The sequence below is a fragment of the Sminthopsis crassicaudata genome, chromosome 1 (assembly GCF_048593235.1).
Source record: "Sminthopsis crassicaudata isolate SCR6 chromosome 1, ASM4859323v1, whole genome shotgun sequence".
NCBI classification, from domain to species: Eukaryota; Metazoa; Chordata; class Mammalia; order Dasyuromorphia; family Dasyuridae; genus Sminthopsis; species Sminthopsis crassicaudata.
Window position 1 is genome coordinate 665,908,107 of NC_133617.1, and position 13,429 is coordinate 665,921,535.

Here is a 13,429-nt window from a genome sequence, read left to right on the forward strand (position 1 = left end):
GAGGTCCTGCGATTCTGCCGGTTGTCACCTGGAGGCGCTGCGGAGCCAGTTCTGGAATACGCATGTCCGGGAGCCCAGGCCTCGCAGCCTCTAGAGGGCGCTGCCACGCCTCTCCGGAAAGGAATCCATCCTTCGCAATCTCGTTCTTGGGCAGTCCGGGCAAGCCTACCTCCTTCCCATTTCACAGATAGGGAACCTGAGGCCGAGGCCCTTCGTGACCACCACATACCCACTTTTAGAAGTCAGAGTTAGCCGACTCCCGGGCCACTGTTTTCTTTACAGTGACAACTAAAGGCCTGCGCGCTCCCTGATGCTGGCCGCGGCTTTGATCCTTCTCTCCTCTGGGGGCTCTTGCTGCCTTAGAACAAACCCCACATCCCTTTCTGTAGCCAAGATCGCTGTCCCATTCCTAATAGGAAGGCTGGGTGTTCTGCGATTTGTGGGGGAGGGAGGGGCAGTGCACATGTGCTAATAAAATGGAGAACTCCCCCCCAAAAAGAACCCCCGGCCCAGTTCTTAATCTTTAAAGACCCTCCCCCGCCCGCAGGCGGTCATCCGAAGGCCGCCGGATACCGGAACAAAGTGCCTGCTTCCTTTTTTGGTTTATTTAAACACTGTCCTCCGGCTTCTGATTTCAGCACTCCTTTGGAGCTGCTCTTTCCAAGCTCCCTAATTGCCGTCCAGCGGCATTTCTCAGTGCCCCCTTGACCCCTCTGCAGCGTTCATCACTGCCGCTCTCTCCTGTTTCAGTTTGTGAAACTGCGCTCCTGGTTCCCAGGATTCACTTTGATTTGGGCTCGCTTTTCCCTTCACACGCTCCCTGTTTTGATTTTGAGTTTCCCAGGGGTTTGATCACTTCTGGAGATCTCCCCCCTGCGTCCTGAGCTCAAACTCAAGACTCTATTAGACTTGTGGAAGTGGTTATCCGGGACAGCTCCAACACAGCCCAAGGCCCGATCCAGCCCTCTACTCAAAGGCCTGGTTTGCATGGAGAACACTGGCGGTTTTTCCAGGTTTACCACCTCTTCAATTCCTCATTGTTCCTCAATCAACAATAGTGCTTACTGACTGCCAGACTGGGTGTTAGGTACTTTGGATCCGTGCTTATGGAACAAACGCTCTAGCCAGAGGAGGCGGAGTCAATCGGTTTTTACAAAATACAAGATAATTTTGAAAAGAAGTTACCAGTAGGACCAGGAAAGGCTTCATGGGTTTCTAGGAGATGAGTGCATCGCAGGGATGAGTGATCATCAGTGTAAGGATCGCTTTGACTGCCAAAATGATCTTCCTAAAGCACAAGTCTGAACGTGTAGCTTGTTAAACTCCAGTAGTTTCCTATTGCCTCTGAGATCAAATAGGTGATCAGAGAGAAAGGGCAAGAGGCAAGAGATGCTCTGGAAGTAGAAGATTTGATGGCTAATTAGGTATGTGGAGCGAGAGTCAAGAGTCAGGGAACTGACCCTTGTTTGCAAACGGGTTACAAACCCGGGCAACAGGAAGGAGGAGGGTGCCCTACACAGAAACAGCAGGGGATGAGAGGGGAAGATGATAGTCTGTATGGGGCACTGTTTGTTAAATCTATGAATTCTGGGGGACATCCATTTGGAGATGCCCAATAGTAGGAGGTGATGCAGTGGAGAAAAGGTCCAAGGACTGAATATAATCTCTCTGGATTATGGACGTGATAGTTTAACCTACTGGGCCTAAGGATATTACAGGGAGAGAATATAGAGTGAACTCTCAGGAAGACTGGGGTACACCTCTAAGATGTGTGGGACAGACCGAAGGAATGATTAGACAGGGAGGAGCAAAGCCAAGACAGCATAATTAAAAATTAAGAGGAGAGAGAGTGTTTAAAAGAGTGGTTCGGAGGTGATAGATGGTAGGAATACCCAAGCTGAGACTCCACTATGAGAAGGTATTTCAAGGTATTAAAGAGCTTGTAAGGTAAATCAAAATTTAAAAAAAGGCCCAATGGCCAACGCCTCAGGGACAAGCTAGATGGTATGTGGATGTGGCCACCGGAGATGGGAGGTTTCATTGAGTGATGGATCTCCTTCGGAAGTTGCCACTAAATCTCTGGTTTCTTGATCTTCATTCTCCTCCCCCTCAGTAGCCTCTGACAGTTGTTTACCCTCCCCTGCTTGATACTATCTTCCAGCTCTCCTCAGTGATTTTCCTAAAGAACTACTCAGACCCTGTCAAGCTCCTTCTCTTTGTTTGGCATTCAAAGCCCTAGTAAACTAGTCCCCTCCCACCTTTCCAGTCTTCTAATACCTTCCTCTCCCCCACATACTCTTCAGTCTCGTGACTCCATCTGTCAGCTCTAGGCATTCTCTTTTCAGTCTTTTGAGTGTGTTGCTCAAGGCAATCAGGGTTAATTGACTTGCCCAGGGTCACACAGCTAGTGCAGGTCAAGCATCTGACTGGATTTGAACTTAGGTTCTCCTGACTCCAAGACTAGTGCTCTATGCTCCAGGCATTCTCTCTGGTGGACTGGCCTCCATGTTTTTCTCCCTTCACTCCACCTACTGACTTCCCTGACTTTCTTTAAATTCCAAGTTATCCCAAACTTCTAACTTTTTTTTTTTTTTGCATGAGTAATTTTTTTTATAACATTATCCCTTGTATTCATTTTTCCAAATTTTCCCCTCCCTCCCTCTACTCCGTCCCCTTGATGACAGGCAATCCCATACATTTTACATGTGTTACAGTATAACCTAGATACAATATATGCGTGTAAATCCAATTTTCTTGTTGCACGTCAAACTTCTAACTTTTTAAAGAAAATTCATACTTTTTGCTATAAGCTTTTTCTCCCTTATCTCAACACCCCTGGACACAATCCCAAATTCTCTCAGCTTTTCATCTAATCTCTAATAAGGTGACACTTCTCCTTAAAAAGGTCTCCATGTGACCTTGATCCCCTCCCCTCGCACCTCTTCCAGCATATAGTATCCTGGGTTACTTTTCCATTCTAATCTTTCCTTATCTACTCATTCCTTCCCTACTTATGCCTTCAAACACACCCCTCACCCCATAAGCCTCTACCATTTCCTTATTAACCTCCAAGCCATCAACTCTACATTTCCTCCGCCAGGATTATCCTCAACCCAAATCTTGTAACCTGGCTTCAGACCTAATCAACTGAAATTGTACTCTCCAGTTTATAGATGACTTCCCTATTTATTGCCTAGTATGATAGCCTTTTTTCAGGATTCATCCTTTGGGCTCTCTCTGTAGCATTTGGCACAATTGAACATATTTTTCCTCCTACAGACTTGCCTTTCTGGGCTGTCTTCTTCCCACTTTGATCACTCTCTCCAGGTGCTCATCATCTATGTTGGGTCTCTAACTAGGTCTATTCCCAAAGCTTTGCTTTAGGCCCTTTATTCCCTCTATCTTCTATCTTGGTCTTATTTCCTACAGTTTTAATTATAATCTCCACGCATGTGATTCATACAATTAGACATATAGCTTTAGTCTCTCCACAAAGCTCCATTATCCTATCAGAAACCATGTCCTTGACCAAATTCCTAAACTTTGTATAGCTTGGTGCTTAGCCTCCAATTTGGCTTCATGCTACCTTTTCAGTCTAATCTCTCCAGGTCTAGCTCAAATGGCCTCTCTCATAAAGTCTTCCCTGATCCCTTCTATAAAAAACAACCTTCGCCTCCAATACACCTTCCTGGTGGCCATTTGTATACCTCAGAGTCATGGAAGGAAAGAGGACTGGACACATGAGATGGGTTTGATTTACTCTGCTTCCCCAGGTCTATAAGCTTATTTGGAGAATTTTCACGAAGTTGTAAGAATCCACAAAAACATGAACAAATGTATAATCGAATAGAATGCATATATGTAAATTGTTATTATTTGTATATCCTATCTCTCCTATGAAAGTGTCAATTCCTAAAAAGAAAGCAGGTTCATCTTTACCTCTGTAAAATTCTTCAAGGTAAGGGCCACATACTGTCCACTTTCATTTCTCACTGCTATGCACACAGCAGTTGCCCCTCAGGTCAATAACAAAAGTTTGAATCAGAGAGAAGCAGTAGAGGAAGAAACCATCTATGTAAAAGATAAATAAGTACATTATTATAAGGCTTAGTAGTTTTTAATTTTAAAAAATAATAATATATTTGGATGTATTAAGTGCATTTACTCTTTATACAATCTAATCAAAATAAGTTCAGGTTTTCTTCCAAAATTTTGCATATTGTTCCACATTGAAGTCATCTCCAAATTCTGCCTCTTTTTTTCCCACTTCAATATACTTGGAACTCCGTTTTCGTAATCTCATTTTTCTTTCTTCTGGAGAAAGTGTGTCAATATCTACTGGCATCTGAAAACAGAGAGAAAAAGCAAAGGTGTAATTATTCAACGTGAAATATTGAAAACTCAGAATCCCAGAGGTAGAAGGGATATTGAAGGCCATCTGGACCCTCCAGATCACCTCAACAAATGTTCTTCTAGCATCCCCCTGACAATTTCATTCTTGAAGGGAAATGTAATTAAGCCCTGTTTAAGCAATTTCTTATTAAGGCTTTATAAGTATAATATATTTAGCCTTTCCTCATAAAACTTGTTTACCATTTAACTTTTTTTCCTTTGGATCTTCTTCATACATAATACCAAAATATAGTAGAGATGACAGCTGAATTCTCAGAGCGGCAAGACCTCCTATTTGAAATTTCGGAATCTCTTTAACTTGACATTAATTTGTGAATTAAATAAAAGATCTTCCAGCAGTCACAGTTCTACATCACAGGAATTAATCTACATTAGCTCTTTAGTCTGAGACCGTAAGCTTGTCATTAGGAGCACTTCTTAGTGGGAGTTAATAAAGGGAGGCCTTGGATGACCCTATCTGAGATCAGTGCTGCATGTCACGCTTGCATATATCAAGCACTATCATTAAGAAAAGCATTTTTATTTATCTTTTATCTTAAAAACAAAACAAAACTCTTTGAGGTATGGGCCCAAATATGGTATTGCTGAGTCGAAGGGCATGCATATTTTAATGACTGTTTCCAAACTGCTTTCCAGACTGGCCATGCCAGCTCATGGCTCTGCCAACAGTGCATTCGTGTGCCAACTTTCTGCACCTACAACATTTGTCATTTTCCATTTTTGTCAACTCTATCCATATGGCTCTTGGGTGTGAAGTAGAACATCAGAGCAGTTTCAATTGGCATTTCTCCATTTATTAGTGATTTGGAGCATTTTTTTCAGCTGTTATAGCTTGGATTTTTTCCTTTGAAAACTGCCTGGTCATATCCTTTGACCATTATTGGCAGGTGAATGACTGAACAAATTAATATCACAAATTAATAAAAATCTATTATGTCATAAGAATTGACAAAATGGAGAATTCATTGAAACCTAGGAAGACCTGTTTGAGCTGATGCAGAGTAAGGTGAGCACAATAAAATTACAAAATAATACTACTTATAAAACAAAACTTTGGATGACTGATCATCACAGTGATCAGCCCTGCTTCCAAAGGATCAAAAAAGAAGCAATAGTGTGGGGGGATAGAAGAGAAAATGGATTACCATTCACTTAAAATGAATTTTATTTTAAAAAGGAAACATGGATGGTACAAAACAAAAGATATTGATAAAAAGGGGATGACTAGCAGTAGAATCTAGCCAGACCACTGAGTATGTAGCATAAGCAGGATGAGATAAATAAGAAAAGTCTGCTGCTACAAAATTATGGAGGATCCTAAACACAAGGCTGAATTTGAACTATATTCCATAAACAACAGGGAATCAGTAAAGGGCTCGGAACAAAGGAGAGGCATAAACAGATCTATTTAAATGGAAAATTAATCTGGCAGAAGTCTTAAGGATGGCCCAATGTTCGAAAATAAGTTAGAATTCAAAATAGTTGCATAATCAGAGACTGTTTTGAGTTGGAAGGGATCTCAGAGGTGCTATAGTCTGGGGATGTTCAATTCAAATAGAATCAGAGGCCACTAAACTGCTCATAAGGATCTCTGAAAGCAGGCAGAACTTAGAAAACCACATATTAATATGGTCTGTTTTATTGTATTTTTATTTGCTATCGCTGTTTAGTCATTTACTGTCATACCTGAATCTTTGGGGTTGTGGAACAGGGATACTGGAGTGGTTTGCCACTTCCTTCTCCAGCTCATTTTATAGATAAGGAAAGTGAGGCAAACTGGATTAAGTATACTTGTCCAGGTCACACAGCTGTTAAGTGTCTAAGGCTACATTTGAACTAAGGAAGACTCCAGATCCAGCATTCTATCCCCTTTTCACCTTTTTGTTGTTTGTTTGCTTGGTTGTTTTTTTCCTTTCTCTTGTTTTTTCTCCTTTTGATAAGATTTTTCTTGGGCAGCATGATGAATATGGATATAAGTTTATAAGAACTGCACATATTTAATCTACATTGAATTGCTGTTTTAGGAAGGGAGGAGGAATGCAGAGGTTTTATCAAAGTGAATGTTCAAAACTATCTTTGCATGTATTTAGAAAAATAAAACACATTTTAATCTGGGTGGGCCACACCTCTATCCCAGACTGACCTAAATCTGAACAAGAATCCCTCTCACAAAACTCTTACCAGTGTCCCTCAGGAAGCCCACTAGATTCTGGATGATCCCCCCTTGGGAGTCTTTCTTTGCAGGAAGTCCACTTCTGCCTCTTGCCCTGTTGCCCAGCACCTCCAGTCTGGCCTTCCGGGGCCCCTCCTCTACACACCAGCCCTCTAGATTCCTGCAGACAGCCACCATGCTCCAGACACCTGCCATGCTTTTACCAGTGCTCAGAGCGAGTGCACTCCAGGCCTCACACCTTCACCCCCCATGCTGACTCTTTCCAAAAACATGGTGCCCCCAGCTGAGAAGAGTGCTTCTTGTCATATGATCAGGGCAGTGCAGCAGAATGGAGGCTGCTCGGCCTCTCTCTGGGGGCTCAGGATGGCCTCAAAGAAACTAGCCTGCCACGCCCTAACACCCCAGGTCTCTCTCATAAGAACTCCTGTCTTTCTCATCCTGAATTTATGAATTTATTTTTGAGTCTCAATAGAGAATGCCATACTCGTCACTATTAAATTTATTTTTTATTTCATTTGAGGTTACTGATATAGGCCATAAAGTATTGCTGAACTTTGGTCTTTGTACCCTTAACACAAAGCAGGCACTTAATAAATATTCAATTTATGGTATCAAACATATCAGGTATCCTTCCCAGCTTTGTGCAATGTTCTAATTTAATATAAATCTTTAAGTTTCAAGTTTTCATTGAGATGTCTCATCAGAAAGCACCCTCGCCCCGCTGCCTCGCATCTCACTGCCAAGCACCTAGAAATACACTCCAACTCTCTGAAATTTCCTTTTATCAATCCCTTGCAATCTGTCTTGAGACCCTAACACTTAACTAAAACTGTTTTTTCTGGATTTCGAAAACTGAAACCACATATTTCTTGATTTCTCTGTCCCACAGACCCTGGAGGCCCCTCTTCTTGCTGGATACATTTGGCTCTCTCAGTTTTCCTTTCTTTTATATGCCATCTTAGTCTCTCACTGCTGGGTCATCCAAACAATCTTCCCAAAGCACAAGGCTGACCAGGTCATGCCTCTCCTCAAGATTCTTTGTGGATTTCCTGTTTCTTCCAGGATAAAATACAAGCTTCTTTGCTCAGTACTTGATCTGATCAGAGGCCTTCTACAAGAAGCCTGTCCTTCCTCCTTGGTCAGCACTCTCTCCTTCCTTCTCTGACTCTCAGGCATATTTCTCCGTGCATGAAGCATCCCCCATACAATCTGAGCTCCAGGAGGGCAGTGTCTGGCTTCTTTTGTCTCTACCTCAAGCCTGTGAGAAGACCCTGCCCCACTGCAGTCTAATTACAACTGGGTGGGACTCTAGAGGGGCAGGGACTCCAAAGTCCCAGAGCTGGAGCTGCAGATTTTGGGCTTACTTGCTAAACCACAGAAAGTTAACCAGAGGCCCTCCACTCTTATTCTTGCTTGTCAGTGCCCAAGCCCAGTGAGGCAGAGGTGACTGCACAGAAAGAGCTCCAATGTATTCTGGCAACTCTGGGTCATTCTCTCCTGTCCCAACAGGAGCGAGTGACCATGAACCTCTAGGTCACGAACTATAGCAGCCTGTCCCATCTCCTCCTGCCCAACCTAAGCAAAAGCATCTCACTGCTTCACCCAACCATTAAAGGTTTTACCCAACTCATGACCCTGCTGACACATTATTTTAGCTTATGTGTCTGTCCTAGGTCAATCCATGTAATTACTCTGCATTTGGTACAGCCATTCTTGAATGACTAGATGCTGACACAAAAGAGAAGGGGGCACCTTGGATCGTGAGGAAGGTTCACTCCGTGAGAGGGGACAATTCATAAAGTGCCATGGGCTCAGAGCTCTGCCTCAGCCTTTAATTGTAGATGCAACAATTTTAATACCCACAAACTCGAACAGGGCTTTACACACAATAGGCTCTTAATAAAAGCTTTTCAGATTAATACAGAAACAGTCTGTGCTCAGGTTCTTACTGTAAGGATCCACCGAGGCTCCCTATATCTGATCCGAATGGTAGATCCATCTTGCTTGACCAACATCACTGGGTACAGCCGAGCATAAGTCTTCCTGTGCATTCGAGTGAGAGAGGCCCGGTTGGAGTTGAGCTGGATAGAGGATGTATGCAGGTGATATGAAGTGGGAAAGCCGATCTTCGCTAAATTCTGCTGTAGGAAGCTACAGAAGAAAAAGGTTCAGATGCATCATTCACACAAGGAAGCAATCATCAAACATTCACATTATTATTCACCAAAAAAGGTGGCAAAACTGTGGAACTCTGTCCACCAATGTTAACAGGAGATGCTGTTTAAACTGTGTCCATGAAAACTACTATAGTGACAGGGAATTCAAAATATAAACTCAGAACACAGATCTTCTGACTGAGGAAAGAATTCATCCCATTATGTCTCATTTAAGAGCAAGTTCCTGGCCCAGGCTTATAATAGATTCCCTACAACACACAATACACAGCATAGAACTGAGTTCTTATTGGGTGTTGATTAAAATGCTGAATGACAACAAACTATGGTGTGTTATTTTACTCAGTGGATAGTATTAATTTTTAAACATTTATTGATAGCAAAATGCGATTCTGAAGACATGTAAAATCAGTGTGGTAAATTGTAGTACACAGAACTAACTAATAATAAATGACTTTCAGTTATGAAAAGTGATTAGTTTTTGACTCTTCTAGGGGTTACTTATGGGTAATAAGGATAAAAGTCTTTGCATATGGACAAACCAGACCTCAACAGAAGCTATTTTGGTGGAGGATAAAGGTAAGCTGCATTAATCCCCAGAGATACTAACAAGATGAAGGGCAGGTCAGAGCATACCTGAAATTACAGATTCTGAAACAGTAAAAAAAAAAAAAAAAATTAAGTCTTAGTGTTACTCATTTTCTTATAGTTGAATTATTCCTATATTTGTTTGGCTCTCAAGGGAAAGCTTAAGAACAGTGATAATGTAAGGATTTAAAAGAGTAACTGGCTTAAGTGAGACATCTTCTATAGGCTTCCAAAGACTTTTTCAACATATTTTCTTTCTCAGGTTTCTTCATATCAAACCTCTGGCATTTTCAAAGGCTCTCTATGGATAACTATCCATGGGATAAGAAAAAAAATTTTTTTAAATCCTTAAATGTTTCTGAAACTTCCATCTGATTCTCCAACTCTTTTTCCCACTCAACTAATAAATATCCCAGTGCCTCATAATAGGTATTATAAAACAATAAGTCACAGTCCCTACTCTTAATAAGATAAAAACATGTTTAAAAAAACACTTTAAAATATGAATTAACAATAACTAGAGATATAATTCAGGGGAGCAAGCTACAGTAGGTGAGAAAGCCTTATGGCAGAGGTGGGGTCTTTGTAACTCATATTTAGGACTCAGACAAAGAAAAGGGCATTTACATAGGGTTTGAGTAAATGCTCTGGAAATAAATTTGTTGGGAAGAGTGCTTTGTTCATACAGGAAGGAACACTGTTAGGATTCACACAAGGTGCTAAGTCACTGGAATGAATAGAGACAATTGATTTGATCCTACAAGGAGATGTTGTGGGCCAGAACTTGAAACAAGGTACTGAATGGAATTGAGGAGACAGTGGTTAAATCTAATTAATTTAGCACTGATTTAATCCTACAACTAATAATGGTTTCCTAGTGATATAATGATTGGAGTATACTTGTGAAGAAGCTCTCAGAGCCAGACCCACAATCCCACAGTCTCGGAGGCGGAGTCTGATTCATTCCCAAGTCTACCTTTGTGCTGGCTGGAGACATGGGGAGGACGAGAGGCTGGAGGCTGAAGGACAGACCTTTGGATTGGGAGACATTTGGACAAGAGCTCTCGGGGAATCGCCTCCAGAAAACTAGCCAAGCCCCAAGTGAAGAAGATAAGATTTGGGAAGAGACAGTAAAGGACTTTAACTCCATTTTGGGATGATTGAACTGAACTGAAACTAAGGCTGCCTCCAGAGAAGGATTACAACTTAGAGAACAGAACATTACAAAACGCAGTAGGTAAAGAATGCTCGACAGGATGTCAGAAGCTCTGGATTGAGTCCTAACTCTTCCGTGGGTTAAGCTGTGGGACCATAAATAAGGCACTTGACTTCTGAGATCGTTTCCTCCCCTGTAAAATAAGGATACTCATGTCTCAGAGCATTATAAGGAAAGTATCCTTCTTTAATCTTTAAAGCAGGGGTTCTCAAACTCCGGCCCTCGGGTCAGATGCCGCCGGGTTATGGCCAGTGGGCTGAGGGGCGGAGACAGTGAGCGGGCCCCCATTTAAAAAGTCTGAGGACCGCTGCTCTAGAGCATCATTTAAATGTGAGCTGTGATTGCTACAAGGTTGTTATAACAGTGGATGATAACACTGAAAGGCAATTATAGACACATTTCTGAATAACGAACAAAAACATGATTCTCCGACCAGAGAAGTAAGTGTCTGTCCCCGGTTCAACACCCAGTAACATGGGAGTTCTGTGCTTACCAGAATGCTCTCCCCACAGCTGCCATTCTGGGCCCGTGGTGACTGAAGCAGCTTCTGAGACGGAAGCCCTCTTCACACAGTTATCAACTGAGTCTCATCACAAACAAGGCATCAAAAAGCTAATTGATATTAAGGTACAAGCTGCTGACCAAGAAAACAAGACATCTTTTCTCAGTTTAATCTCTATTTAAAACCACAAAACAAAATGCCCCGCCCCCCACCTCTCTTCCCCACCCCCCAGCCTCTTTCTGTGGTGGCTACTAGGCTTTCCAAAACTTTAGCTATGCTCCCGTCAGGCAGCTTGGGAAGCACTGCTGGATGAAATGATCCGCCCTGCCCATCAGAGGATGGACTCGGGAGGCAACGAACGGGAGGCGGGGCGGGCTCGGAGGTCACCGCAGCGGCCGGCGCAGGGAGGCCCAGTCAACACGCAGCCCAACGGGGTCCGGGGCAGGCTTGGACTTCAGGCCCGATCCTCTCTTCGCCGCGGCCGGGGTTCGAAGCTTTCGCTTTCCCTCCCAAAGATCCCGTCACCCTCCCCCGCGGCGGGGCTCCGGCTGACCCCTCCTCCCCCTCCCCCCGGGGGCCCGGCGCTGGCTCCTTTTCCGGGGAGGAAGCCGCGGCTGCGCGGGGTCCCTCGTGTTCAGAGGCGCACTAGCGGGGCCGGGCGGTGGCGTCGGCAGGTAAATGTCTGAACACGCGGCAGAACCGGCCTCTCCCAGGCTCCTCAAGGAGGGGACCGCGGCCTTGGGCTCCAGCAGTCTCTCTGGGCCATCCAGACGGCCTGAGGCCGAGAACCGGTCCCGGGATGCGGACGACGGCCGCCGCACCACCTACCTGCCGAGCTCCGCGTCCAGGAAGTGCTCAGAGACCCGAGAGGGGGCAGCGGCACGGCGCGGAGCAGGCCCCGTGGCTCGCACTTCGAGGGGCAGAAGGTCGCGGCCGGCGCGTCCGCGTCGCTTCGCAACGGCGCGCGGGGATGACGTGAGGGGGCGGGGCTGCGCCCTTACCTCGGGTCCGCCTTCATGAGCTGGCGTGTCTGGCTGAAGCTGGCAGTCGCTGCGGGAGCAGCCTCGGCCTCTGCCTCTACTGTAGGAGCCCGGACTGCAGGTGAGGGGATGGAAGGCGAGGGCGGCGACGGGCGCCCGCAAGCTGGTGCCCCCCTTCCCCCACGCCGCTCCCCGGGAGCCGTACAGGAGCCGGGACGGGACAGTCAGGGTCTGTGCCGAGGAAGCCCAAGGACGGGAGCCGGGATGGGACACGCGCCCCGGGGGGGCCTGAGGGAACCCGAGTAGTCCGGGTGGGGGTGGGGGCACCTGGGCGGATTTAGCGCCGCGCGGATTCTCACCTTCCTTTGGTTTTGCCCCGACGTGACCTGCATCCCGTCGCCATAAAGAATGAATCCTGGGACCCCCAAACGCAGGGTGCCCCCCTCCCGCTGTCCCCCCGTCCCCTGACCTCCGGGGCCTGTTGGGCATGAGACTCGGGAGTCCCTTCTGTCCTGGGAGAGCCGAGGACTGGCCGATGCGACTCTCGTGCATGTTCATCCCTTGCTAAAGCTGTTCGTGGTGGTCCTTAGGATTGATGGGAGCCGCCGTCAGGTAGCATGCATTAAGCGCCTGCTGTGTACTTGAGACGTCAGCACGCCGGGGACACAGGAGGAAGAATGAAAGTTCTGCTTTGTTTTTAAAGCTATTTTTGCACAATTTAACCTGAAGGAAGTCCCTCTAATTTTGCTTTGTGGTACGTTGTATTGGAAAAGATTCACTTCAGGTCACCAGACGGTAACTAAATGTCTTGTCTGAGCAAGTAAACGTGGGCAGTTTGGGGAGAAAGTGGGGAGAAGCCAAGTAGCGGATTTCAGAACCGGAAGGGTCGTTAGGGCCTTAACTAGTCCGCGGTTAAAAAGGAATCCTCTGCACCGCACGCGCAGCACGATAGGTTTCCATTCTTTGCATAAACCCTGCAGTGAGGGGGAACCCCTGAATGGGTCCCCATGCACGTTGGAAGAGCCTCGTGGTTGGAACGTGCATCCTAATGTCGGGACTAATTATGTCTCTGCAACCTCTGTCCTTCCTTCTAGTTCTGAAATTAACAGAACCGGCCTGTCCCTTTCCTGTAAGTTACCTGTAAGTGACTGAAAGTCAGGAGCCCCAGCCTTTTCTCATTCACTCGAATCCTCCCAGCCCCTTTAACTGGCTTCGTGTGATCCGGGACTGGACCCTCCCTGCCCTCTGGGGCTCTCTGAGCCTCCGTGGGAAGGACCAGCGCACTACTAACTGATACAACCTAAGCGCCCAGGGGGAGGCTACAGCATAAAAAGGGGAGGAGTTTATAGAATTAAGAGAAGTAACATTTGTGAGGAGAATATT

General features: G+C 45.3%; 2 protein-coding genes across 7 annotated transcripts in view; one reads left to right on the plus strand and one right to left on the minus strand.

Annotated features, from left to right (window-relative positions):
• The first annotated feature begins 38 nt into the window (after positions 1 to 38).
• Positions 39 to 13,429, plus strand: part of GUK1 (guanylate kinase 1) — a 33,086-nt gene continuing 19,695 nt past the window's right edge. The window contains exon 1 of one of the 4 annotated variants that reach the window (XM_074283122.1): positions 39 to 159. In XM_074283122.1, the coding sequence (XP_074139223.1) occupies positions 63 to 159 (97 nt within the window). In that variant the 5' untranslated portion in view covers positions 39 to 62. Of the gene's footprint in view, positions 160 to 12,058; positions 12,276 to 13,429 lie in introns of those variants that run through there. The other 3 variants (XM_074283123.1, XM_074283124.1, XM_074283120.1) reach the window with 3 other exon arrangements.
• MRPL55 (mitochondrial ribosomal protein L55) lies at positions 4,115 to 12,196 on the minus strand. Of its 3 annotated transcripts, none has more exons than XM_074283133.1 (4): positions 12,068 to 12,196; positions 11,058 to 11,201; positions 8,536 to 8,737; positions 4,115 to 4,345 (listed from the first exon to the last, which is right to left on the minus strand). In XM_074283133.1, exons 2-4 carry the CDS (start codon positions 11,081 to 11,083, stop codon positions 4,193 to 4,195), a joined length of 381 nt encoding a protein of 126 aa, XP_074139234.1. In that variant the 5' UTR covers positions 11,084 to 11,201; positions 12,068 to 12,196; the 3' UTR covers positions 4,115 to 4,192. The 3 variants fall into 3 exon arrangements, with proteins under 3 accessions (XP_074139234.1, XP_074139232.1, XP_074139233.1); XM_074283131.1 differs by lacking the exon at positions 12,068 to 12,196 and adding an exon at positions 11,895 to 12,030 and having other exon boundaries at positions 11,058 to 11,198; XM_074283132.1 differs by lacking the exon at positions 12,068 to 12,196 and adding an exon at positions 11,895 to 12,026.